Source organism: Staurois parvus, unplaced genomic scaffold (genome assembly GCF_062004578.1).
Source record: "Staurois parvus isolate SC_StPar_1 unplaced genomic scaffold, SC_StPar_1.0 ptg000315l, whole genome shotgun sequence".
Classification (NCBI taxonomy): Eukaryota; Metazoa; Chordata; class Amphibia; order Anura; family Ranidae; genus Staurois; species Staurois parvus.
In genome coordinates, this window is record NW_028318111.1 from 138,499 (window position 1) to 165,313 (window position 26,815).

Here is a 26,815-nt window from a genome sequence, read left to right on the forward strand (position 1 = left end):
TGAGCTGGGTTCCATAGGCCCCCCACCCAAAGTGATTCCCGTCACAAATGTTGCAATCTGGATTGCTTTTCTGTCATTGTTTTTAATGTGTATTCAGTGATTGTATGTGTCACTATCCACGGAAATTACTCTTTTTCTTTACATGGGATTAATAAAAATATGTGATTTTACATATGAGCTACATTGCTTTGGTGTTCATTACCTACTTTGGTAGTTTGCTTTTGCCAACTACTACTCTTTTTACTATATATTATTTTTTGGTTTTCACCCACACCATTAAAAGGTGCATTCTTTGAGCTCACTATTAGGTTACCCCGCCTTTATATTCCGTGGTATATTTATAGTTTTGAATGCTTGATTTTATACACCTGTGGCCATGGAGGTGATTGGAACACCTGAATCCAATGATTTCGAGGGCGGGGACAATACTTGGCAATATAGTGTATATATACACTGTTCGAAAAATGAAAGGAACACTTTGAAAACCCATCAGATCTCAACGGGGAAGAATCTCCTGCTGGATCTTTATACTGACATGGACGGGGTAATGTGTGAGGAAGGTAAGGATGTCCCATCGTTTGATGGAAATGAAAATGATCGACCTACAGAGGGCGGAATTCAAAGACACCCCGAAAATCAAAGTGAAAAGATGATGCAGCAGGCGAGTCCATTTTGCTGAAATGTCATTGCAGCCACTCAGAATGGTCCTCAGTAGTTTGTGTGGCCCCCATGTGCTTGTATGCATGCCTGACAACGTCAGGGGAGGCTCCTAATGAGACCACAGATGGTGTCCTGGGGGATTTCCTCCCAGATCTGGACCAGGGCATCACTGAGCTCCTGGACAATCTGAGGTGCAACATGGCGGTGTATCCCTGTGGGCACCTTTGTACTCACATTGGCCTAAGCTGGGCCAATGTAACTATGAGAAATCTGCCATACCTGGAATTTCATTATTACTTCCTGTTGATCTAACAAATAATGCATTGTATAACTGAAATAAAATAAGGTTTTATCTCTTTCTGGAAAATGGGTTACAGCATATTTAGTTTGAGAATCTTAAAGTGATTCTAAAGGGTTATTTTTTCCCAAGAAAAAATAACAAACACGGCTATACTTACCTGCTGTGTGCAGTGACTTTGCACAGAGCAGTCTGGATCCTCCTCTTCTTGGGTCCCCCACAGGCTCACCTGGCCCCTCCCTCCTGTCGGGTGCCCCCACAGCAAGCAGCTTGCTAAGGGGGCACCCGCTGCTCCGTGTGTCCATTCACACATGGAGCCGCGGCTCTGCCACTTTAAAGTGGAACTTTACCCATAACAATTTGATGAAAAAAAATTATGTTCTTTAGCAAGAAACATACATTCCACATTGACAATTTTTTTACCAAAATAAGTGTGTGCTATAAATTGCCTCCAGCATTGTTCCTGATTCTTCTTTTGATGATGCCCAGAGCCCATGAGCAGCAGTAAATCTGTAGGCTGTCACAGGGGCGGACTGACCATTTGGAAACTCGGGCACTGCCCGAGGGCCCAGGGTCAGTAGGGGGCCCCATGAGATGCCCCTGGTACCTTTTTCATAGGCTTTTTTGAGTTTGGCCAAGGACACAGGGGCCCCATGATCCCCTATTGCTGGGGGGCCCCATGCGTTGTCGGTCTGCCCCTGGGCTGTGAGCAGATCGGCCTCTACAAATTCAGCACAGTGCCAAAAAAAAAAAAAGAGCAACTACACATGTGCAGAGCAGGGTGAGACGGTGTATTACCATCTTTTAAACAGCATAGGTACTTCTTTTTAATATTTAACATAGCTATACCTGTAAAAGGGGCCAGTCCAAAGTGATCTAGCAGGACTTCATTTTCTGACTAAAGTTTCACTTTAAGAATATTTGTACAGTCAGTACTGTCTAGTGATGTGCTAGTTTTGGGACTCACCAACCCCAATATTAGTTCTGTTTGGAGCAGAGTGGCTGTTTAGGATTACAGCCGGGATAAGCACCTCGAATGTTGGAGATTGCACCAAGGGCAGCCTGGATAACAAAAAAAGAATGTGTGAGAACAAACTTCTACAATGAAATGTAATCTTTCCATGTTCATTGATGTACATACCATAGTCATAATATTACACGTAGCTATTAGTATGGATGAGCATGACCCACAGGAGGAAAAAGAGCATTTCAGCTATTAACCCAAAATATAGAGGTTCTATATACTATAAAAGTAATGGAAATATTACTTCAATGCATACAAATATCAGGTCCCAGAAGGTGGTTGAAGCTCAAAAGGCAACAGTTCATCCCTGAAAAAGTCACGTGGTAGCCAGGGGTGGACTGACCATTTGGAAACTCGGGCACTGCCCGAGGGCGCAGGGTCAGTAGGAGGCCCCATGAGATGCCCCTGGTACCTTTTTCATAGGCTTTTTTGAGTTTGGGCAAGGACACAGGGGCCCCATGATCCCCTATTGCCCGGGGGCCCCATGAGTTGTCAGTCCGCCCCTGGTGGTAGCGTGACGCAACGCATCGGACTAGAGAGTGGTGACATCATTACGCACGGACGGCAGTCGCCATCTTTGGACTCCATGAATGTATACCTTAACTGTGGGATTACACAGGACATGCCTGATGGGTCTGTGACCCTGTTTTAAAGTGTGAGTAGCCTTTTTGCATTGTGGATTTCCTTAATAAATTAAAAAATACTACACTATGGAAGTTCTCTCTTTGACTTCTTTCATATGAGCCATTGAAGATTCCCTTAAAGGTGTTTGACCATTTAGTGACTGATTACGGTGGAGCCAGGGGCAGACTGACAACTCATGGGGCCCCCGGGAAATAGGGGATCATGGGGCCCCTGTGTCCTTGCCCAAACTCAAAAAAGCCTATGATAAAGGTACCAGGGGCATCTCATGGGGCCCCCTACTGACCCCGGGCCCTCGTACAGTGCCCGAGTTTCCAAATGGTCAGTCCGCCTCTGGTGGGAGCTGACCCTGTGTCCAGCCAGAGGGAGAGATCCATCCTGCCTGGGATCATCCGGTGATACATTATGATCTCTGACTCCTTGAGGGTCAAATATTTGAGGTGGGCGCGCACGCCAGATGGTGACGGATAAACTGGCACAAGCTTTGAGCACGCAAATTATATATGGTTGAAGATTTGAAGTCCAGCACTTTTCATTCATCTTTGGGACTTTGCGATATATAATTTAATATGGCTATTGTCACGGTGTATGATTTGGTCACTGTTGATTTCACTTTAAGTGTCTCCATGTCACATTTATGCATTCACATTTTTTTTCTATTTGTTTGAATCATGCTACACTCCATACTTCATATATTTTTGAATTAAGTTGTTTTATTCACATCTTTTTTATTAATCACATACAGTGGCACACCAGTAATTGAACCAAGTTACTTTTATTCACATCTTTTATTGATTTTCACCATTTATTTTAAGTATATCACAGTATACACAGCGCTACACCATTTTCCTTATCAGTTTGTTATACATCATAGTAAAGCTGGGTGTTAATAGCTACTTCATTTTCTGAGACTATTGTCCACCCCCCCCCCCCCCCCCATTCAGTTCAGCCCCATAGCTGCCAAGTGTTTCTGGATTCCAGAGATGTGGACAGTTTGATAACTGAAAGGATTAAATGGAATATAGCTGAATCCATTTTGTATACACTAATACAAGATGCTAGTTTAATATATATATATGAGATGTGTGCACACTAACAAAACTGTCTATCTCAGCTTCATGTAGAAATGAGTGTTTTTGCAAACCGTACAAAAAAGCAGATAAGGTTTACTCTCACTTCTGAAAAGTTTTAACCACAAATTGGGTGTTAGGTCAGATTACAGCCATGGTCTGGGCTTTAGAGGAGATATGGTATGATAGATAAAGCAGAAGAGTGAAAATGCAAACCTCATACAAATAATTGTTGAGTTAAGGTAAAATAATGTACATGTATTTGATTGGAAAGTCTGAGGGTGTGTTTGCCTAAAGACTACAGTATAATAACCCTGATGTTATGCCAATAAAACTGAAGTGTTTGCAATCGCAACTGAGGTGATTTGAGTGCATTCACTTTCCGAGATCTCGTAGCTGTGTCCAGGTGTGACCGTTGGTATCTTGAGGGGGCCCCCAAGGAAACGGAAAAAGACCACCTACCTACTTTCAGTGGTGTCAGAAAGTGGGATAATTGCCAAGGTAAGTGAGAGTTTTATTTTTTAATGCTTTCTTTACCGAGGTAATTATTCTGAACTTCAGGGAAATTTGGTGGTTGGAGTTTTAGGAGCGAGACTAAGGGATTCTCGGCTCGGGGAATAATACCAGGACACACCTGGCACAGCACTTTGTATTATTTGTAAAAAGTGTGTTATTGTTGTTTTTTCGTCTTGTTTGTTAGTTTACTAATTTACTGCTATGGGTAATTCCTCAGGTAAGGAGGAAGGACCTCATCATGTGCCGCATCAAAAGTTGATTAAGTTGTTTAGAAGAACTAGAAAGCTGAGGGGAAAGAACACATCTACCTTAAATGAAACTTGTAAAGAATATGTAGCAAGGGTATCTCCTTATGATATTTATTATGTTAATCCCTGGGTGGATAATTTAGTGGGATGGTCAAAAAGACTGGGTGGAGCTAGTTTTCCTTGTGAAGGGGGAAATGACACTATGTGTATGGATATGATTAGAGGAATGTGTTAGCATGAACAGCCTTAGGTAGGTATCTGGGGGACTGGAAATCCAGATTGGGACAAGAATTATATGTATGAAGGGGGTAAGAATTGGTTGAAGTATGCACCAGGCTATAAGACTCTAATTGTAGCAAATGATTTCACACCACCACCGCCATACAAACACAGCGAGGCACGTCCTGCCCCTACAGCTCCACATGCAGCCACACTATACCCAGCACTCCCACAGGTAAAACAAGTAGATGAAGATGAAGAGGTTCTTATTGCTACTTCCCAGATAAATACAGGGGAGTCAGAAGAATCTAGCTCAGATGGGGAAACTGGGAGTGTTAGTCAAAGGGATACTGAGAGGGGTAAAGGGAAAGTAAAGAGGAAGATAAAGAAGGTAGAAAAGAGTGATAGAATTCTTAGGTCAGCAGAAAGTAACAAGGGGGAAGTTAAAGATGAGACAGCTGAGCTAGATATGATGAATTCAGCCTTTCCATTCATGATGATTGGGGAGCAGCTGATTTTAAAGGCAATAGATCCCAAGGAGCTGGATGCTATAGTACAGAGATGCCCTAATCCAAGGAAATCCCTACTTGCATTACACCTCCCCTCCCGGTACAAGCAAAAGATGGACAGGTCTGGTATCATAAATTTCATGTGCTCCCGCATTGTCCTGTGTCCCTATTGGGCCGTGATTTGTTAGCTGACCTTAAAGTCGTGATGTCTATCACGGAGGAAGGTATGCTATTGGACACACCTTTCTTAATCTGTCCAGCTATGGATCATGATTTAAATAAGCTCCCTGAAAACCTATGGACTAAGAACACAACGGATGCAGGCCTCATTGACTGCACACCGTATAAAGCCACCCTTAAAACCAGGAACCCTGTTTATCATAAACAATACCCACTGTCCAAAGAAAAAATAGACGGACTTAAACCTATTGTGGAGGATTTTAAACAGAGGGGAATACTGAAGCTGGTAGTATCCCCCTACAATACTCCCATTAATCCGGTAAAAAAGCCCAATGGTGAGTGGAGATTAGTACAAGATCTCAGGGCGATTAACGATCTGGTCATTCCTATTGCCCCTGTGGTCCCAGATATAACAACTTTGGTAAATGCTATACCTGCCAACGCCACACATTTTACAGTAATTGATCTGTCTAATGCATTTTTTAGTGTCCCAGTTGACCCGGAGACACAGGTATTGTTTACTTTTTGTTTTCAAGGGGAGAGGCTAACCTGGACCCATCTCTCTCAGGGCTACTCGCTGGTAGCATATACCATGGCCAGTAGATCCATGCTCAATGACTGGGTACCCACCCATGGTTCAGTACTTATCCAATACGTGGATGATTTACTGATTAGTTCTGTGAGCGAGAAGGCGTCAGGCTGATTCATTATCATTGTTACGGTTTCTGGCTGATCAGGGACAGAAAGTCTCTCGCAAAAAGATGCAGTTTGTGGCACCACAAGTTGAGTACCTAGGATTTGTATTGTCTGAGGGCCAGAGGGGGCTGAGCCCAAGGAGAGTGGCAGCAATATGTCAACAACCAAAACCAGAAACTAAGGTTCAGATGCAATCCTTCTTAGGTATGGTAAACTATTGTAGACAGTGGATTCCTGACTGTGCTTATTATGACAATGTATTACGCCAAGTGACACTGAAAGATCAGCCAGACCGTACTGAATGGACGCTGCCATTGGTGCAGGCATTTGAATATTTGAAGACAGCACTGGTCTCGTCTCCCGCATTAGGGTTACCGGATTATACTAAATCTTTTCATTTGTATTGTCAATCTGCATGTAAAACCATGGCTGCAGTACTAGCTCAAGAGCACGGAGGTGCCATGAGGCCGGTAGCATATTTATCAAAAACAATGCCCATCCCGGTCCAGGGCATGCCGGGGTGTCTCCAAGCTTTGTCTGTGTGTGCCTTAGCTGTGGAAATGGCATCTATCATAGTTTTGGGAAACCCATTGATATTACACACATCTCATCATGTCCTACATGTACTGAAAAACATTAACACTCAACACATGTCAGCACAACGCCTGGCGGGATGTGAAGTAATTTTGACATCCACCAATAATCTCACAGTTAAATACAGCCCATCTACATCAGGACCATCTCTTTTATTGTCCTCCCTGCTTAATCTTCACAACACAAGGTCACTAGAATTGCAGGAGGAACACAATTGCCTGGATGTTATCCAAGCTGACACTTCTCCGCGACTAGATATGTTGGAGACTCCGATTCCTGGAGCCCCTGATGTGTTTGTCGATGGATCTTGTACACGCCCTAGTGATGCTACATACATCATAGGCTATGCAGTAGTAGAACCACCTCTTATTATTGAAACAGGTTCCATCCCCTACCCCAGTGCACAAGCAGCTGAATTAGTGGCCCTAACACGAGCTTGCACTCTTTATCAAGATAGAGATGTTAACATATACACAGATTCTAAATATGTCTTTGGGGTTGTACATGATTTTGGCCGTATTTGGCAACGCCGTGGTTTTACTACGGCTGATGGCAAGTCAATATCCCATCATTCTTTGATCCAGGATTTGCTTGCTGCACTCCAACTTCCAAGAAGGATAGCGGTCATTAAAGTGCGGGCACATACTAATGCCAAAGACCCAGTCACAAAAGGCAATGCTATGGCAGATGCAGCTGCAAAAACTGCAGGGCAACTGCATAATCGAGCAGATCTATCTATGGTAATGTTGTCCACTCCATCCCTACTGTCAAATGAGTTTTTAGGAACACTGCAGGCACAAGCCTTTGAGAGTGAAGTTGATTTTTGGGCTAGCAGAGGTTTGACACAAGACAAACATGGTCTTATGTTAAAAGAGGGGATTGTAGGACTTCCACAGGCAGCTGCTGTATTATTCATTCAAAATTTTCATGGTGTAGGTCATAAGGGAAAATAGTTAGTTGAGAAAGAAATGCGCAAACAGTTTTGTGTATGGTTTCTCCATGATTTGGTGGAGGAAACATTGGGAAGGTGCCTTACTTGTTTACAAAACAACCCTGGGCATGGCCAGCATGGGAAACATGAACATTTAACACCCCCTGAGGCACCATTCACACATCTACAGATAGATTTTACACATCTCCCTAAATCAAAAGAAGGAGATAAGTTGTTGGTGGTAGTAGACAGATTTTCAGGTTGGCCAGAAGCTTTCCCATGTAGGAATGAAACAGCAGAGACAGTGGTCAAGGTTTTGTGTAAGGAAATCATCCCTAGATGGGGTTCTCCTTTGTTCATAGAAAGCGATCAGGGACCAGCTTTTACTGCAGCAGTGACTCAGGGAGTCTCAAAGGCTTTGAGTATTCAATGGAAGCTCCATATTCCTTACCACCCTCAGAGTTCTGGAGTAGTGGAAAGAATGAATAGAACACTTAAGGATAAATTAGTGAAAGCCACAGGAGGGACTCTGAAGAATTGGCCAGCTGTATTACCTGCTATACTAGCTGAAATAAGGATGACACCTCATAAACGGAGTAAGTTGTCTCCCTTTGAGATACTAATGGGCAGACCATTCCCTACCCCTTGGACTAGACAGCAACCCCCTCTGTGGTAGAAAGGAGATTTAGAGGTGATACAGGCAGAATATGTAAAAGCATTGTGTGAAAAGCTGAATAGGGAATATTGTGATGTTGCCGCCTCTTTTCCTTTACCTGCAGATCAACCAACCCACCCCTTCAAGGTAGGTGATCAAGTGGTGATCCGAAGACTGGATCCAAGGGTGAGACCCCGGTTTGGAGAACCTACAGTGATCGTGGCCATTACACGTACAGCTGTTCTTACTGAAGGATCAGGCACCTGGATCCATGCATCAAGAGTAAAAAGGATTTCCCAAGATGAGAGACACAAGCAAGCTGATCAACCAACAGAAGAAGGAGCCAAGAACATTGCTATCCAACCTATTGGATCCCCGTGAGGACTGGATGAACTTGATTATTATCTTATCAATAGTGACTATTATCATCGTCCCACTATGGTTTCTATTGGAGATTTCATATGATAGAAAGGAGCCAGTGGTTCAGAAACCCTCTGGGAGTTCAGGATGGGTGAGGGGTTACCTCATCACAACTGAATGATCATGTGTATCAAAATGAGAATTAATGAGAAGGAAAGGGAGGAAATGTTTTTGCTTCAACAATATGAGGAAATGCATGGGATTGAGATGATAGGGAGAGTAAGTCAATGAAAAGTGTTATCTCTATGTGATAAAAGAGGGGACTGAAAGGATTAAATGGAATATAGCTGAATCCATTTTGTATACACTAATACAAGATGCTAGTTTAATATATATATATGAGATGTGTGCACACTAACAAAACTGTCTATCTCAGCTTCATGTAGAAATGAGTGTTTTTGCAAACCGTACAAAAAAGCAGATAAGGTTTACTCTCACTTCTGAAAAGTTTTAACCACAAATTGGATCTCGTAGCTGTGTCCAGGTGTGACCGTTGGTATCTTGAGGGGGCCCCCAAGGAAAAGGAAAAAGACCACCTACCTACTTTCAATAACAATGTTACTACTGCGCTAAAATTGTGTGTCCATACGCTGTGTGCATCAATAGCAATACACAGTCCATTGCCTAGGATCAGGGCTGTGGATAAGGGGGTACCACCAGTCCAGCTAATCTAATGGCAACATCTAATGTTTGTGTAGTATTATGTTCAGCAGACTGTGTTCTTCTATTGTTGTGACTTAGATGACGTTCAGAGCACATTTTATGCCCAATTCATGCAAAACTCCACGCAATCCCAAGGGGTTCACATACTTTTTCTTGCAACTGTATATATACAGTGGGGCAAAAAAGTATTTAGTCAGCCACCAATTGTGCAAGTTCTCCTACTTAAAAAGATGAGAGAGGCCTGTAATTGGCATCATAGGTAGACCTCAACTATGAGAGACAAAATGAGAAAACAAATCCAGACAATCACATTGGCTGATTTGGAAAGAATTTATTTGCAAATTATGGTGGAAAATAAGTATTTGGTCACCTACAAACAAGCAAGATTTCTGGCTCTCACAGACCTGTACCTTCTTCTTTAAGAGGCTCCTCTGTCCTGCACTCATTACCTGTATCAATGGCACCTGTTTGAACTTATCAGTATAAAAGACACCTGTCCACAACCTCAAACAGTCACACTCCAAACTCCACTATGGTGAAGACCAAAGAGCTGTCGAAGGACACCAGAAACAAAATTGTAGACCTGCACCAGGCTGGGAAGACTGAATCTGCAACAGGCAAGCAGCTTGGTGTGAACAAATCAACTGTGGGAGCAATAATTAGAAAATGGAAGACATACAAGACCACTGATAATCTCCCTCGATCTGGGGCTCCACGCAAGATCTCACCCGTGGGGTCAAAATGATCACAAGAACGGTGAGCAAAAATCCCAGGACCACACGGGGGGACCTAGTGAATGACCTGCAGAGAGCTGGGACCAACGGAACAAAGGCTACCATCAGTAACGCACTACGCCGCCAGGGACTCAGATCCTGCAGTGCCAGACGTGTCCCCCTGCTTAAGCCAGTACATGTCTGGGCCCGTCTGAAGTTTGCTAGAGAGCATTTGGATGATCCAGAAGAGGATTGGGAGAATGTCATATGGTCAGATGAAACCAAAATAGAACTGTTTGGTAGAAACACAACTCGTCGTGTTTGGAGGAGAGAGAATGCTGAGTTGCATCCAAAGAACACCATACCTACTGTGAAGCATGGGGGTGGCAACATCATGCTTTGGGGCTGTTTCTCCGCAAAGGGACCAGGACGACTGATCCATGTACAGGACAGATTGAATGGGGCCATGTATCGTGAGATTTTGAGTGCAAACCTCCTTCCTGCAGCAAGGGCATTGAAGATGAAACGTGGCTGGGTCTTACAACATGACAATGATCCCAAACATACCGCCCGGGCAATGAAGGAGTGGCTTCGTAAGAAACATTTCAAGGTCTTGGAGTGGCCTAGCCAGTCTCCAGATCTCAGCCCCATAGAAAACCTTTGGAGGGAGTTGAAAGTTCGTGTTGCCCAGCGACAGGCCCAAAACATCACTGCTCTAGAGATCTGCATGGAGGATGGGCCAACATATCAGCAACTGTGTGCGCCAACCTTGTGAAGACTTCCAGGAAACGTCTGACCTCTGTCATTGCCAACAAAGGATATATAACAAAGTATTGAGATGAACTTTTCATATTGACCAAATACTTATTTTCCACCATAATTTGCAAATAAATTCTTTCCAAATCATCCAATGTGATTGTCTGGATTTGTTTTCTCATTTTGTCTCTCATAGTTGAGGTCTCCCTATGATGCCAATTACAGGCCTCTCTCATCTTTTTAAGTGGGAGAACTTGCACAATTGGTGGCTGACTAAATACTTTTTTGCCCCACTGTATATATACATATACAGGTGTACCTCGGTTTACAAACGCCTCGGTTAATGTAATTTTCGGTTTACGAATGAAAAGCCATTGAAAATAATGCCTCGGTTTACGAATTTTCACAATACGAAGTGTATGCCGGTGCCGATTTTTAAATGTAATTGCCGGCTTTTTTTTTTTCTTCACTATAGTTCACAGAATTAGCTGTCACTTTCCCCTGAGATAAAGGATACTTTGTTTCTTTTATCTCGGGAAACAAACTAAAAGGAAACATTGTTTTTTGGGGAAATAAAATAAAAGGAAACTTTCTTTTAGCTGGGGGGAAAGTGACAGCTGATTCTCTGACCTATAGCGACAGCGACTTTTTAAAAACTTTTTTCTGACCTCTGGAATGGATTAATTGGTTTTCAATGCATTCCTATGGGAAACCACATTTTTGGTTTATGAATTTTTCGCAATATGAAACATCCTGGAGAACTCATTAAATTCATAAACCGAGGTACACCTGTATGTATATATATAAATATATATATATATATTAGCAAATAATAAAGAAATCCTCCTGCGCTTAACACTTCTAATAACCGTGCCAGCTGCTATCACCTATTCCCTATACCACAGGATATTCCAACAAATGCCAACAAATGGTGAAGCGCTAAGAAAATATCCAAAGTGCAATATTAATATATATCAAACTTTAAATAAATTAAGGCTGTGCTAAAAATCTAAATCCATATATACGTTAAAAAAACTGTGCAATGTGAAATACATAAATAAACACTCAGTGATTGATATGAGCAGGGGCAGACTGACAACTCATGGGGCCCCCGGGCAATAGGGGATCATGGGGCCCCTGTGTCCTTGCCCGAACTCAAAAAAGCCTATGAAAAAGGTACCAGGGGCATCTCATGGGGCCCCCTACTGACCCCGGGCCCTCGGGCAGTGCCCGAGTTTCCAAATGGTCAGTCCGCCCCTGGATATGAGATAACAAACAATCAATATAATCAAAGTGATACGTCCTTAATAAATATATATAACAATCTATAAAGTGCAAAAATCAAATGCCTGGTCTGCCAACCTTGTGGCTATCCAGATAAATGCAGTAAAGAGAAAACAGTGATCCCTCTCTCCAGGCATTAAAAGTGGCTAGTGCTCAAAATAAATAAATAAAAATTATATAAATCTGATGCAGTCCACAATAGTGTTACTAAATAGTGCAGATGATGAATGTGCCCAAAGTAATACAAAGTGCTTCACTGAATCCTGAAGAAGCCACGTGTACACCGTGGTGTAACGCGTACAGCGCAGTGACGTACTTCCGGTGGAGAGCGGAGACGCACTTCCGGTTCCTGTCCAACGCCATCTTGGTACACCTTTATCCCCTAGTACACCCATAGCACATGGGAAACAGCAAGAGTGTACAGGAAGCAATGTGAGTGCCCATCTGTTTGGCGTTTTGTATACTTATTAAGCAGTATTGCACTATGGAGGTCTCTTTTGTTTATTCCTCCATATACATCCACTTTACTCGAGTCCTATGGCGTGGAATATTTAGTTGAGAGACGCTAGTCGCTGAATGGAATCGTAGTGGAGCCAGAGGAGCCATTGGAGCCAGGTTGTGAAATCCGTCCAGTTGTGGAACACTTAAAGTGCTTTGGCCCCTAGGGGTCGAGGCTAAGAGGTGAGGAGGCACTCTAGCCATTCAAGGATTATCTCATTAGAGCAGTGGTTCTCAACCTTTCTAATGCCGCGACCCCTTAATACAGTTCCTCATGTTGTGGTGACCCCCAACCATAAAATTATTTTCGTTGCTACTTCATAACTGTAATTTTGCAGTGGGAGGACTAGCGCCCCATCACTGATGTCAGTGGGATGAATAGTGTCCCATCGTTGGTGTCAGTGGGAGGAATAGTGTCCCATCGTGGGTGTCAGTGGGAGGAATAGTGTCCCATCGTTGGTGTCAGTGGGATGAATAGTGCCCCATCATTGGTGTCAGTGGGAGGAATAGTGTCCCATCGTGGGTGTCAGTGGGAGGAATAGTGTCCCATCGTTGGTATCAGTGGGATGAATAGTGCCCCATCGTTGGTGTCAGTGGGAGGAATAGTGTCCCATCGTGGGTGTCAGTGGGAGGAATAGTGCCCCATTGTGGGTGTCAGTGGGAGGAATAGTGCCCCATTGTGGGTGTCAGTGGGAGGAATAGTGCCCCATTGTGGGTGTCAGTGGGAGGAATAGTGCCCCATCGTTGATGTCAGTGGGGGGAGGAATAGTGCCCCATCGTTGGTATTAGTGACACAAATGATGGGGCACTATCCCTTCCACTGACACCACTGATACTTACCTTGCTGACTCCTGCTCCAGCCTGGGCTCGCTCTCTCCCTCTCCCATCTACAGCCTGCATACCTGGCTGCAGCAGCAAAATTTGCACTTACCTGTCAGCTGTCTTCCTTCTCTGGCCTCTCTCTTCACTCGCTCCTACAGCTCCCTCGATCTTCTTCGATCTCCGCGCGCTGCCGCTCGGCTCCTCCTCTCCAAGCTCCACCTCCTCGCCGGTGATTGGCCGCCTGTGTGCCTCTCCTGAGCTACAGTTCCGGTGGCCAATCAGCGGCGAGGAGGCGGAGTTGTTGAGTGATACCGGAGGTGTGGCCAGATTACAGGGGCAGCATATCATCCCGCCCACAGATCGCCTGAGACAGGAGCGGTGTCTCGGTTCCTAAGACCATCGGAAATATGTGTTTTCCGATGGTCTTAGGCGACCCCTGGGAAATGGTCGTTCGACCCCCAGGTTGAGAACCGCTGCATTAGAGTGTCACCAAGAGCACTTATATATTTTGGAATGAAGAAGTGAAGCACTTTGTATTACTTTGGGCACATTCATCACCTGTACTATTTAGTAACATATAGTAACGTAGTAAGTATTTTGGACTGCATCAGATTTATATAATTTTTATTTATTTATTTTGAGCACTAGCCACTTTTAATGCCTGGAGAGAGGGATCACTGTTTTCTCTTTACTGCATTTATCTGGATAGCCACAAGGTTGGCAGACCACGCATTTGATTTTTGCACTTTATAGACTGTTATATATATTTATTAAGCACGCATCAGTTTGATTATATTGATTGTTTGTTATATATATATTATATATATACACATACATATACACACTATATTGCCAAAAGTATTGGGCCAGCCCTCTAAATCATTGGACTCCAATCACCTCCGTGCCCTCCGGAGGATCTACCCCCCCCCCTTCCTGACCAGGCCATTTTTTGCGTTGTGGCACTGTATTATTTTAACTGACAATTGTGTAGTCATGCAACACTGCACCCAAATGAAGTCTATGTCCTTTTTTGACCACAAATAGAGCTTTCTTTTGGTGGTATTTGATCGCCTCTGCATGTTTTATTATTTGTGCCATAAACAAAAAAAGACTGCCAATTTTCAGAAAAAAAACAATATTTTTGACTTTTTTGCTATTAAACATGTCCAGTAAAAAAATTTAAAAAATCTAATTTTGTCATAAATTTAGACCAAAATGTATTCTGCTCCATGTCTTTGCTAAAAGAAATTCCAATACCTGTAAATTAACTGGTTTATGTGAAATGGCGGTATATATATATATATATTTTTTTGTACTAGTAATGGCGGCAAACAGCGACTTATAGTGGGGCTGCAGCGGCCATTCTGACAGTGGGGGAAACTGACTATCACTGACATCCCCTGTGACACCAATACAGTGATCAGTGCTAATAAAAATGTGGGGCAATCAAAGAGTAAACTGTGTGTTGTGTGTCTGTTTCACTGTGTAAACACATTGCTTTGTATGGCTGTGCTATGCAGAGCCATACAAAGCAGTGTGCTGGAGCTGACAGGGGAGAGATCTGTATTGTTTACATACAGGTCTCTTCACCATTAGTCATACTTGGCGGTCGTCGGGTGCCAGAGGGGAATCACCGGCAAAATTATATATATGTATGTATGTATGTGTGTATGTATGTAGGTATATATGTGATTTTGTGCAGCCCTGTAGAGGTATTTCTGCTATAGGGCGCCGGGAAAGTGGATAAAAATATGCTAGTGTTCATGGAGCCTCAATGTTTATCTAAGAATTACATAACATTGTGTGATGGTTACATAATCACCTGTTTGCCCATCAACAAAAAAGTTAATACAATTAATCAGTTGTACATTCTTGGCATATTTGTATTACTTAATGTTCTGTAAAAAAAACAAACAAACAAAACAAACAAAATAAAAAGGTACTAGTGCCAACAATAGCAAATCTTCAGAAAACCTTTGCTACGGAGTGAGTAGAGTTTCCATCCACAATACCGTCCTCCAGCATCACCAGAGCAGTTGTGTTCAATACAAACATTAATGTGATGATTTATGGCAATGTCTAGTAGTAGCTGGACAAAGTCAGCCGGATTTGGTCTGTAAAGTTGAAGGTATGGCGGTGTAGTTTCTCCAAACCATTTCCTCAGTTCTAATGAGGGTCATAAAAAAACTCAAGAAGCGGCTTGAATAAGCTTTGAAATGTCTTTCACATTATAGGACAAGTCCAGCTCAATGTGGCTAAACATTATTATTATTATTATACAGGATTTATATTATTATTATTATTACTATTATACAGGATTTATATTATTATTATTATTATACAGGATTTATATTATTATTAATATACAGGATTTATATTATTATTATTATTATACAGGATTTATATTATTATTAATATACAGGATTTATATTATTATTATTATTATACAGGATTTATATTATTATTATTATTTTTATTATTATTATTATTATTATTATTATACAGGATTTATATTATTATTATTATTTTTATTATTATTATTATTATTATACAGGATTTATATATTATTATTATTATACAGGATTTATATTATTATTATTATTTTTATTATTATTATTATTATTATTATTATACAGGATTTATATTATTATTATTATTATACAGGATTTATATTATTATTATTATTATATAGGATTTATATTATTATTATTATTATACAGGATTTATATTATTATTATTATACAGGATTTATATTTTTAATATTATACAGGATTTATATTATTATTATTATTATACAGGATTTATATTATTATTATTATACAGGATTTATATTTTTAATATTATACAGGATTTATATTATTATTATTATTATACAGGATTTATGGCGCCAACAGTTTGCTCAGCGCTTTACAATATAACGGGAGACAATACAGCAACAATACAGTTCAATACAAGAGGGATAGGAGGGCCTGATCCTGGCAGCTTACAATCTAAGACACATTACTAGCTATACCACGATAAATGAGAGCCTTTGGTAGGTCACATGACCATCTCTCTTCCAATCACAGATTGTCTCCACGGCATTAAGCAGAGAGAACTGCATGGGGAACCACATGCTCCACATCATGGCACACATTTTATGAATGGGCCATACAATGCGGGTTTGCAGTGTTGTAGTAGCGACTTTGGGAATACCAGGAAAACTCCGGACACGAACTTGAGGAAAACAAACCGTTTGTTTACCAGCTGGGACTTAGCAAGGACTCATGTCTGCAAGCTAAGTCCCCTTGCAAAAGCATCTTACATGTGTATATACCAACGATTGCGTCACAATGCATATATTTCCTCTTTACTTTACTTTTGAAATACATTTTAAGCAGTACAACACAGGATATAATCTTTTGTGGTTTGCACCTTTAGCTAACAGACTGATCCACAGGAAATGAGGGGGAGAAAGCGAGCTGATAGCTTGGTTCTGCAAACAGATGCTTTAGAAACCTTAAAGATTAAAGGGGAAGCAATATTTGGGTACTGCCACAGCGTGTGTAATCTAGCAATATATACAGTAAGGGCTTGTTCACACTGGACTTTATTTCTAACTCTTGCCAAACGCCCTTATAGCGTTTGACAGGCGTTAGACAGTCGTTTGGGAAGCATTTTTAACGCTCCTCAAATGCTCCCCAAACACTCCCAAAACACACTATGCACGATTTTGAGGCGGTTGCCAAGTGTTAAAACCGCACCACAAACTCCTATAATGAAGTTAAATGGTATTAACGCTCCGCAACCGCGTTGCAACCGCACCGCATACATCTGGCAGGCGTTTGCAGAGTGGCACAATAGACTTGAATGGGAGGCTTCAACTCCTCCTGACTCGATAGGCGTCAGTTTTGCCGAAATGCGACGCTAATGCTTCTGTGTGAACAGCACTGTGTGCTGCCATGTGCAGAATTTTCATAGGCATTTGAGAAGCATTAAAAATGCTTCCCAAACGCCTATCTGAAGCCTGCTGACAAAGCTAGTGTGAACGGAGCCCAAAGGAGATCATTATAAAAAGGCCCTTTAAAAGCTTGCTCAGATCGCTGAGCTGCATTGACTTGCGCTAATCAACCCAGGCTCAATGCAAGGACATACAAAAACTATTTTTTACTATGCTTATGCCCCATCGTTGGGTACTAAAAATTCATAGACAGAAATATTTTGCACCAATTCTTTCACACCAAAAACAATCACACCAATTTAAAGAAGCTGAAAAGCAAACATACTATAACACCGTTCTTATCCGCTTTATCATAAAACTGAAACACCTTTTCACTTAACTTTTTATTGATGCAGAATGATACAAATATAATGACCTAAATATGTAAAGAGCTGGAAAGAATAAAGGCGGGCTTGTTTTAAAACTACATGCCAAAAAAAGTTGAAGCCTAGTCAGTTAACAAATACACCAGGGATGACCTCGGTGGTATTCTATTCCAGTTTTACTGACTTGGGGGCAGAGAGGAGACCAGGCTGTAAATGGTTAGCACTTCCGCCTGGCAGTACTCGGGTTGTTGCTTCGAATCCCAACCACGGCACCACCTGCCTGGAGTTTGCATGTTCTCCCTGTGAGATGATCATCCGTTTACATCCACAAGTCCATAGAAATACAAGGGGGTCTGTTTTTCATCCGTAAACGGACAGATGAAAAACTGACATATGGAACACCTGTGTGAAAATGACCATACTTTTCTTACAGATGCATTTATACGTGCGAGGTGAGACATGAGCATTGGTGAAAGGAAACTATGTCTCCTAGATTGTAAGCTCCAAGGATCAGGGCCCTCCTAACCCTCTTGTATTGAACTGTATTGTTGCTGTATTGTCTCCATTATATTGTAAAGTGCTGAGCAAACTGTTGGCGCTATATAAATCCTGTATAATAATAATATATAAATCCGGTATAATAATAATAATATATAAATCCTGTATAATAATAATATATAAATCCTGTATAATAATAATAATAATATATAAATCCTGTATAATAATAATATATAAATCCTGTATAATAATAATAATATATAAATCCTGTATAATAATAATAATAATAATATATAAATCCTGTATAATAATAATATATAAATCCTGTATAATAATAATATAAATCCTGTATAATAATAATATATAAATCCTGCATAATAATAATAATATAAATCCTGTATAATAATAATATATAAATCCTGTATAATAATAATAATAATATAAATCCTGTATAATAATAATAATAATAATATATAAATCCTGTATAATAATAATAATAATATAAATCCTGTATAATAATAATAATAATATATAAATCCTGTATAATAATAATAATAATAATATAAATCCTGTATAATAATAATAATAATGTCAACCAACATATGGCCCAAATAAAAGTGGCCATATATTTTTAAACCCGATTGTACAATCTCTATACAATCTAGTTGAGCTTTACCAAAACTGATGTTGAAAACCTAAGTAATCCAGTCAGTTTGTATCCAATTACGCAGGACCTTGCACCCCATAGTTGTTGGATTTAAAGATTGCAAAATCAGATTGTAATCTGTATAGTCAGCCCAAAAGGTGGAGAAACTTTAAATATCATCCCGAATCAACAGCTCACATTGCATTTTAATCGTGGCTATCCAGAGGTACTCCGAAATGGCCCAATCGGAGTCAGATCTCACATTGAACCAATAAGAAATCAGTTTTTAGCACCCTACCTTGTTCCGAGACCACTTTGTAGGCTGGTGGCTATTCCGCAGGCAAAGAGGCTACTGGCCAATAGACGGCTCTGGTCCGGGGCTGACAAGCGCAGGTTCTGGTGGAGAAGGCTATGGCAGGTGCACAGCAGGGAAGTCTGGACCAAGAGGTGCTGGGAACAGATGGATCAGAATTGTTATATGTAGCAAAAACCATCACATACAAATCTGTTCATTGATCTACTCTTACCCTAGGTTCACATCTGTGCGGATGGTGCCGCTGCGGATCTGCACGAAAATCCGTGCAGCCACACCACCCGCACAGAGAATTGCAGACCCGCGGGTGGGTGCCATTAGTTCTAATGGCACGCCGCCCGCACTGGGAAACACAACCGTACTGGGAACCGAGGTTCCCGCGTGGGATGCGTTTTCCAAAGAAGTGCAGGGACTTCTTCCCTGCGTGTCACGGGACACGGGAGTTCATTCAAATGAATGGGCTCTCGTGCCTGTGCAAAACGTGGCCCACACGGCCGCATAGGTGTGAACCGGGGGTAAAGAAGAATGGCCTGGCCTAACTGAAAAGCATGATATTGTAATTAAATGAGGAACTGTTAATAGAGACCTATAGTCACAACATACGCCTTCATTTCATAATATCAGCATTGTAATAACAAAACAAACAATAGTTATGTTTGACAGTTTAATATACATTTACTGGAAACATCTCCTTTCATGTTGTGAGCGCTGCCTGTCTGCTGGACGTCTCTTTCCACAACTTCCTGGACTCCCAGAATGCTTTGCAGCTTCTCTTCCATTTCTAAGGACTACATATCCCATGGTACCTTGCTGCCTGCAAGCAGTGATTCCCGTCCTGACTCCGCCTCCTGAAACTCCTCCCCTCAGCACCTCTGTAGTTGAGAAGGCGGGCTCTGTGAAATGTGTGACACAGCAGAGCTACTCACAGCACATAGTGACTATGGGTCCCGAAATTCAGGGAAGAAAATGTGCAAGTCTTCACAAAGTTTACAAACTTCAAGATGGTTCAATTTAAGGCAACATGTACACAGGACACTTCTGAACGATGGAAACTGACTGCTGGAAAACGTAGGTTAAAAAAAGTCTGTTTAGCTGCATTTGCATAACGCGTTTAGCCGCGTTTGCATTTAGAAGCGTTTTTTAAAGATAAGCACAGGAGAACCTCCCAAATGCCCAGAATGCACTGAAAAGTGGTAAATTATTAACAATTTCAGACTGTTTCAGAGAAGTACAGAGAGTAGAAGCAGAGACAGAAGTATGTGTTGAGATTAGCTTAGGTGTGAGTTGCTCATTAACATTTCTTTTGTTTCCAAGGGTGGGAAAGGTGTCTGCTGGAGGGAGTCATTAAGGTCACCTGGCAGGGGGTCTTCATGAGGAATTTCAGGTTTGAATGGTCATTAACATATCTTTTGTTTCCAAGGGTGGGAGAGGTCTGAGGTGTGAATTGGTCATTACAATGTGTGACAAGCTTGGTGGGAACATCCTGTGTTCAGTGTTTTGTCCATTTGAGTACCTTGAAAATGCTTTGCATGCATTTTTCATGATAAAAAAAGGCTCTGGACAGCTTCGGGAACTGAAAGAGTTAAAAAAAAATTTCAAACGCAAACACTTATAAACGCAATTTGCCGCGTTTACAAGCGTTTTGCATTTGAAACGCTGATAAAATCGACTGCTGAACGCAAGTTTTCTGCGTTCAGAATGACTGTAAACTCACCTGCCTGTAAACGACGATGTGTACATGGACACATAGGAAATCATTAGGGAGAGTTCAGGGGCTGCTGAAAAAAACACAGAACAGCTCCTAAACGTGAGCTTATCAGCTGCAGTGTACATGAGCCCTAATAAGTAGTCTTAAAACAACTGAAATACAATGTGGAAATGAACATATATAAATATCAAGCGTAGGCGAGCGCTGGAACTATAAAGCAGCAAACACCAAGGTATACGTAACAACTCCTTATGGATAAATATATAGAAAGTGCAGCACTAAAAGAATGATATTATAGTGAAAATAAAGTGCAAAATCAATCTGACATATAGCGAAAAAAAAAAAAGATCAGCGGAACAGTCAAGTGCCGCATATAAAAATCAAACATAAACAATGTTCAATAAATCATTCAATAAATGTGAAACAGTAAAGTGCAGCATAAAAGTGAGAATATATAAAGTCCATAAAATATCAGTGGAGTAAGAGCTATAAATTGTCTGTAAGGATATAAGTACGGCAATCACGGTGAAATATTGTGAAGTGATCCAGTACGGAATCCACCACCTCTGTCAGATGTACACTCACCAGACATCTACTGGTAAACAGCATGTAAGCACATCTCATCTGGGTACAGGTAACAGCAATGAAGCCTCTGCAGGGGATGCTCAGCCAAGGGCAAAAAAACGCAGGTGGACCCTCCCCTATGAGGAATAGCTCACCACAGGAGCCAAATGTAGTACATAGTGTAGTATTTTATTAGATAATGAATAAAAGACAATCCACGTGGAAACAAGTAAGAAAGAAGGTAAAATAGAGTACCAAGATGGCCGCCGTTCCGACCTTTGGCAACGGCTGCGTGACGTCAGCAAGTGCGGCTCCACCCAACGCGTTTCGTGCACATGCACGTCTTCAGGGGTATGCTCAACGAAGACGTGCATGCGCACGAAACGCGTTGGGTGGAGCCGCACTTGCTGACGTCACACGCTGTTGCTGCAGCACATAAAAACTGTGGTTTTTATGTGCTGCATAGGAAATGAATAGAGATGAGCGAAGTATTCAAAAATTCGATTCGGCTGATTCGCCGAATTCGCGGAATAAATTTGATTCGAGGCGAATATATTCGCTGCGAATTTAACTTATAAAAAGGGTGTTTCTAGGCTTCAGAGAGCCTTTATATTAGTGCAGAACACTGTACCTTTAATTTAAATGCCCTTGGAGTCTGCTGGGGAAGAGAAATAATACTGTCAGTCAGTATGACATGCAGATGAGTGCCGTCGATCTTAGAATCACCGCACACTTCACTCATTTGGGCAGTCACGGGGCCAAAACCAGAGTGTGGAGCCACAGTGTGGCGGTGGAGGCAGCAGCAATGGGAGGCCATACAGCACCCTATGAAAAAATGGAACCCACCAGCAGTGTGAGGAGACCTGAAAGTGGCACATGGCAGAGTGTGGCGATGGAGACAGCAGCAATGGAAGGCCGTACAGGGACCCATGACACACTCTGGACCTGGCAGCAGCATGAGGAGGCGGTACAGGGGCCCATGACAGATTACGGGCCTGGCAGCAGCATGAGGAGTCGGTACGGGGGCCCATGCCAATTACGGGCCTGGCAGCAGCATGAGGAGGCGGTACAGGGGCCCATGACAGATTAAGGGCCTGGCAGCAGCATGAGGAGGCGGTACAGGGGCCCATGGCAGAGTGGCGGAGCGTAAGCAGCTAAAATTGAAGGCCATACAGAGGCCTATGTTAAAAAGTCCCCCCAGCAGCAGCGTGGGGAGACGACTATCAAGAGTCCAATGGCAGAGTGGCGGAGCAGAAGCAGCTTCAATTGAAGGCCATACACAGGCCTAGGTTAAAAAGCGGAAGCCGTCAGCAGCGTGAGCAGACGACAGAGACACATGGCGCAGGGTGGCGGTGGAGGCAGCAGCAATGGAAGGCCATACAGCACCCTATCACAAAATGGAACCCACCAACAGTGTAAGGAGACCTGAAAGTGGCACATGGCGCAGGGTGGCGGTGGAGGCAGCAGTATTCGGAAGCCAAACACAGGCCTCGGTTAAAAAGCGGAAGCTGTCAGCAGCGTGAGCAGACGACAGAGACACATGGCGCAGGGTGGCGGTGGAAGCAGCAGTATTCGGAAGCCAAACACAGGCCTCGGTTAAAAAGCGGAAGCCGTCAGCAGCGTGAGCAGACGACAGAGGCACATGGCGCAGGGTGGCGGTACAATAGTACTGTACGTTTATGTCACTGGAATGCACTAATCACCCAAAAAATATTACCACCACCCGGCGTGTATATGGATTTAACTCTTTGAACGTACAATAGTGGTTGTGAAGCAGAAAGTCAGTTTATTTAGCACAATCGGTCAATTGCAGCTTGCCGTTGGCTGGAAACTGTACCTTTATGTCATTGGAATGCACTAATCACCCAAAAAATATTACCTCCACCCGGCGTGTATATGGATTTAACTCTTTGAACGTACAATAGTGGTTGTGAAGCAGAAAGTCAGTTTATTTAGCACAATCGGTCAATTGCAGCTTGCCGTTGGCTGGAAACTGTACGTTTATGTCACTGGAATGCACTAATCACCCAAAAAATATTACCACCACCCGGCGTGTATATGGATTTAACTCTTTGAACGTACAATAGTGGTTGTGAAGCAGAAAGTCAGTTTATTTAGCACAATCGGTCAATTGCAGCTTGCCGTTGGCTGGAAACTGTACGTTTATGTCATTGGAATGCACTAATCACCCAAAAAATATTACCGCCACCCGGCGTGTAAATGGATCTAACTCTTTGAACGTACAATAGTGGTTGTGAAGCAGAAAGTCAGTTTATTGTACACAATCGGTCAATTGCAGCTTGCCGTTGGCTGGAAACTATACGTTTGTGTCACTGGAATGCACTAATCACCCAAAAAATATTACCACCAGCCGGCGTCTAAATGGATTTAACTCTTTGAACGTACAATAGTGGTTGTGAAGCAGAAAGTCAGTTTATTGTACACAATCGGTCAACTGCAGCTTGCCGTTGGCTGGAAACTGTACGTTTATGTCACTGGAATGCACTAATCACCCAAAAAATATTACCGCCAGCCGGCGTCTAAATGGATTTAACTCTTTGAACGTACAATAAGTAACGATTCTGTGTCCCTGAGTAACGATTCTGTGTCCCTGAGTAACGATTCTGTGTCCCTGAGTAACAATTCTGTGTCCCTGAGTAACAATTCTGTGTCCCTGAGTAACAATTCTGTGTCCCTGAGTAACGATTCTGTGGCCCTAAAGTCTCTGTGGCCCTAACTCTGTCCCTCAATACACAGAGGTCTGTCTCTCTTGAATGACCGGAGGCTAATGGAGAATTCGAAGATGGCCGCGATTTATAGCTCCACCATTACACAGTGCTGGCTGGCTGGCTGCTGATTGGCTAATGCGATCACATGTCATGATTCATGACTCATGAATGCATTATGGGTCAGCGCGCCTTGTCTGCGCGCCTTCCCAGAGATCCCCGCCCCATCTTCTCTGTCCATTTTCTCCTGTCGCCACACATGTCGCCGCAATTTTTGGGAAAATTCGATTCGTGCATCCGAAGTTTGCTAATCTTCGGATTCGTCGCGAATCGAATTTTTCCAAATCTTCGAAACAAATTCCACTTCGTCATGTTCGATTCGCTCATCTCTAGAAATGAACATACGATCTCACATTCTCACCATATACGTGTGCAAATCCTTCAATGTAGCCAGCCATCATCCCTACCTCCTATCTGTATTGCACAAGTTCTCCTTTATCCAGGATATGGTATATCTAAGTAGTAATTACATTCATTTGGACTTGATTTGAATTGTTGAAGATGCTTCGTAGATTCTCCAAGCCACTTCATTGGTTCTAACAAGTGTCAGAAAGATACTCCAACATTTATATCCACACAGGTAACACCAGAACTTGAATCCAATCACCAGAGAATGTGTCAAGGCAGATGTTGATGGTCCAAAAACAGGTGGGAGGTGTGAAAGATGTGCAACCATGTCTCTCAATGGGAGCGAGATCTGGGTTTCTCGATTGCGGCGGATTGGAGTAGGGCCTGGGGGATGGTAGCGAAATGTTCCTTCATTACCGTCACTCTTGAGGCAGCCTGCAAAGTTCTCCTGCGGTGGTACTGGGTCCCGGCTCAAACTGCTCACTTTAACCCGACTGGTGGAAATAAGTGGTTACGGAACTGTGGTCTACGTGGGGACATCTTGCACATTTGGTGGTCATGCCAACAATTGATAGACTTCTGGTCTAGGGTTTTTGGTTTGCTGCAAACGTTATTTCATATTACGGTCTGTAGGGATGCAAGGGTGACCCTCCTGCATTGCCCAATTTTGGGTCTGTCTAGGTCCCAGCAGAAATTGGCATCCTACCTAATTATTTCGGCCAAACGTGCTATAGCTCAAGCTTGGAGAACCCCTTCAGTTGTCTTCCAGGGCGTGAAGACCAGGATGAATGCTATGCTGATCAATGAACAGATGTCTAGCGTTCTTAAAGATACTCATCTGAGATTCCTTAAGGTTTGAGAACCTTGGATACGTTATTCCTTGCCATCCCTGCCTCCTACTAGTTATGGCCTCTCATAGTCATTGCCTGTGCTAGCCCTGGATCCGTGATTCTTCTAGTCTTCTTTTCTTCCATGTTTTCTCTCTGAATCTTTATTTTTTCCTTATTTTTTTCTATGTTTTTCTATTTTCTTTTCCCTTTTTTCTATCAGTTTTTTTTTCCCGGTAATATGCAGGATTGCTGCTGCTACTATTTGGTTTGGCTTTTTGCCGTCCCTCCTTTATGTCATTGGACATTCCGTTATTTGGATAATACGAGTCAGCAGGATGTATCTGTTTATGTGTGTTATTGTTCTGCTCTGCTCCTGCGTGGGCGTATCTTAAGCTTGTTGTATTATTAAAATAAAAACTTTCTTAATAAAAATATTGAAATAGAAAGATGTGCAACCATCCTGTTCAATAATAATATATAATAATTCAGTTTTTGGTAGCAGGAAGCTTGAAAAAGGTGTGTTTCCTCAATTTACATGGCTGAAGGAGTGAATTGTCAAATCGCTGGGGTAGAGATGTTAACAAAAATGTGGAAGACAGATGGGGGTTTATTTACTAAAACGGGTTCACTCAGAATCTTGTATACTTCTGCATGGAAACCAATCAGCTTGCAGGTTTTATTGCTAAAGATTATTTGAACAAGCTGAGGTTAGAAGCTGATTGGCTGCCATGCACAGCTGCACCAGATTCTGAGTGATCTAGATTTAGTAAATCTCCCCCATGGCGTGGAAGGCCCCCACTTCTGTTCAGGGATGGTACGATGTAAATGATCTCGTTCATGCCTCTGGTGAGTCAGCTGTCTTCTTTGTCCAAAATGTGCTCCTCATTGTCCTTGAAAGAAGGTCCCTTTTCTGGAAGGTGTAGGAAGACTGCTGAGCCTTGACTTGTAGCATTTGCCCTCCTATATTGGGCTTTTCCCGTGTTGAGAGGTTGCTCTGTCCGCCCAATGTACAGGTCTTTGGATTTCTCAAAGATACAGAACAAGTCCAGTTGAATGTGATGAACTACTATCTCCTTCTCATAGAATACAGGCAGCACAGTGGGTAAGTGGTTAGCACTTCCTCCTGGCAGTAGTAGGGTTGCTGGTTTGAATCCCAACCATGGCACCACCTGCCTGGAGTTTGCATGTTCTCCCTGTGCCTGCATGGGTTTTCTCTAGGTACTCTGGTTTCCTCCGACACTCCAAAGACATGGTGGTAGATGAATTGGCTCCTGTCTAAAATTGTCCCTAGTATGTGTATGTATGAATGTGAGTTAGGGACCTTAGATTGTACACCCCTTGAGGGTTAGGGACTGATGTGAATGTACAATATATATGTAAAGCGCTGCATACATTGACAGCGCTATATAAGTACCTGAA

The 26,815-nt window shown here is 42.3% G+C and overlaps 1 protein-coding gene across 1 annotated transcript in view; it reads right to left on the minus strand.

Moving 5' to 3' along the window:
- SLC23A3 (solute carrier family 23 member 3) overlaps positions 1-26,815 on the minus strand; it is an 87,233-nt gene that overhangs the window by 54,351 nt on the left and 6,067 nt on the right. Inside the window, exons 2-3 of the mRNA XM_089683561.1 lie at positions 19,146-19,297; positions 1,926-2,020 (exon numbers count right to left, since the gene is read on the minus strand). Coding sequence (XP_089539687.1) covers positions 1,926-2,020; positions 19,146-19,297 — 247 coding nt within the window. The remainder of the gene's footprint in view (positions 1-1,925; positions 2,021-19,145; positions 19,298-26,815) is intronic.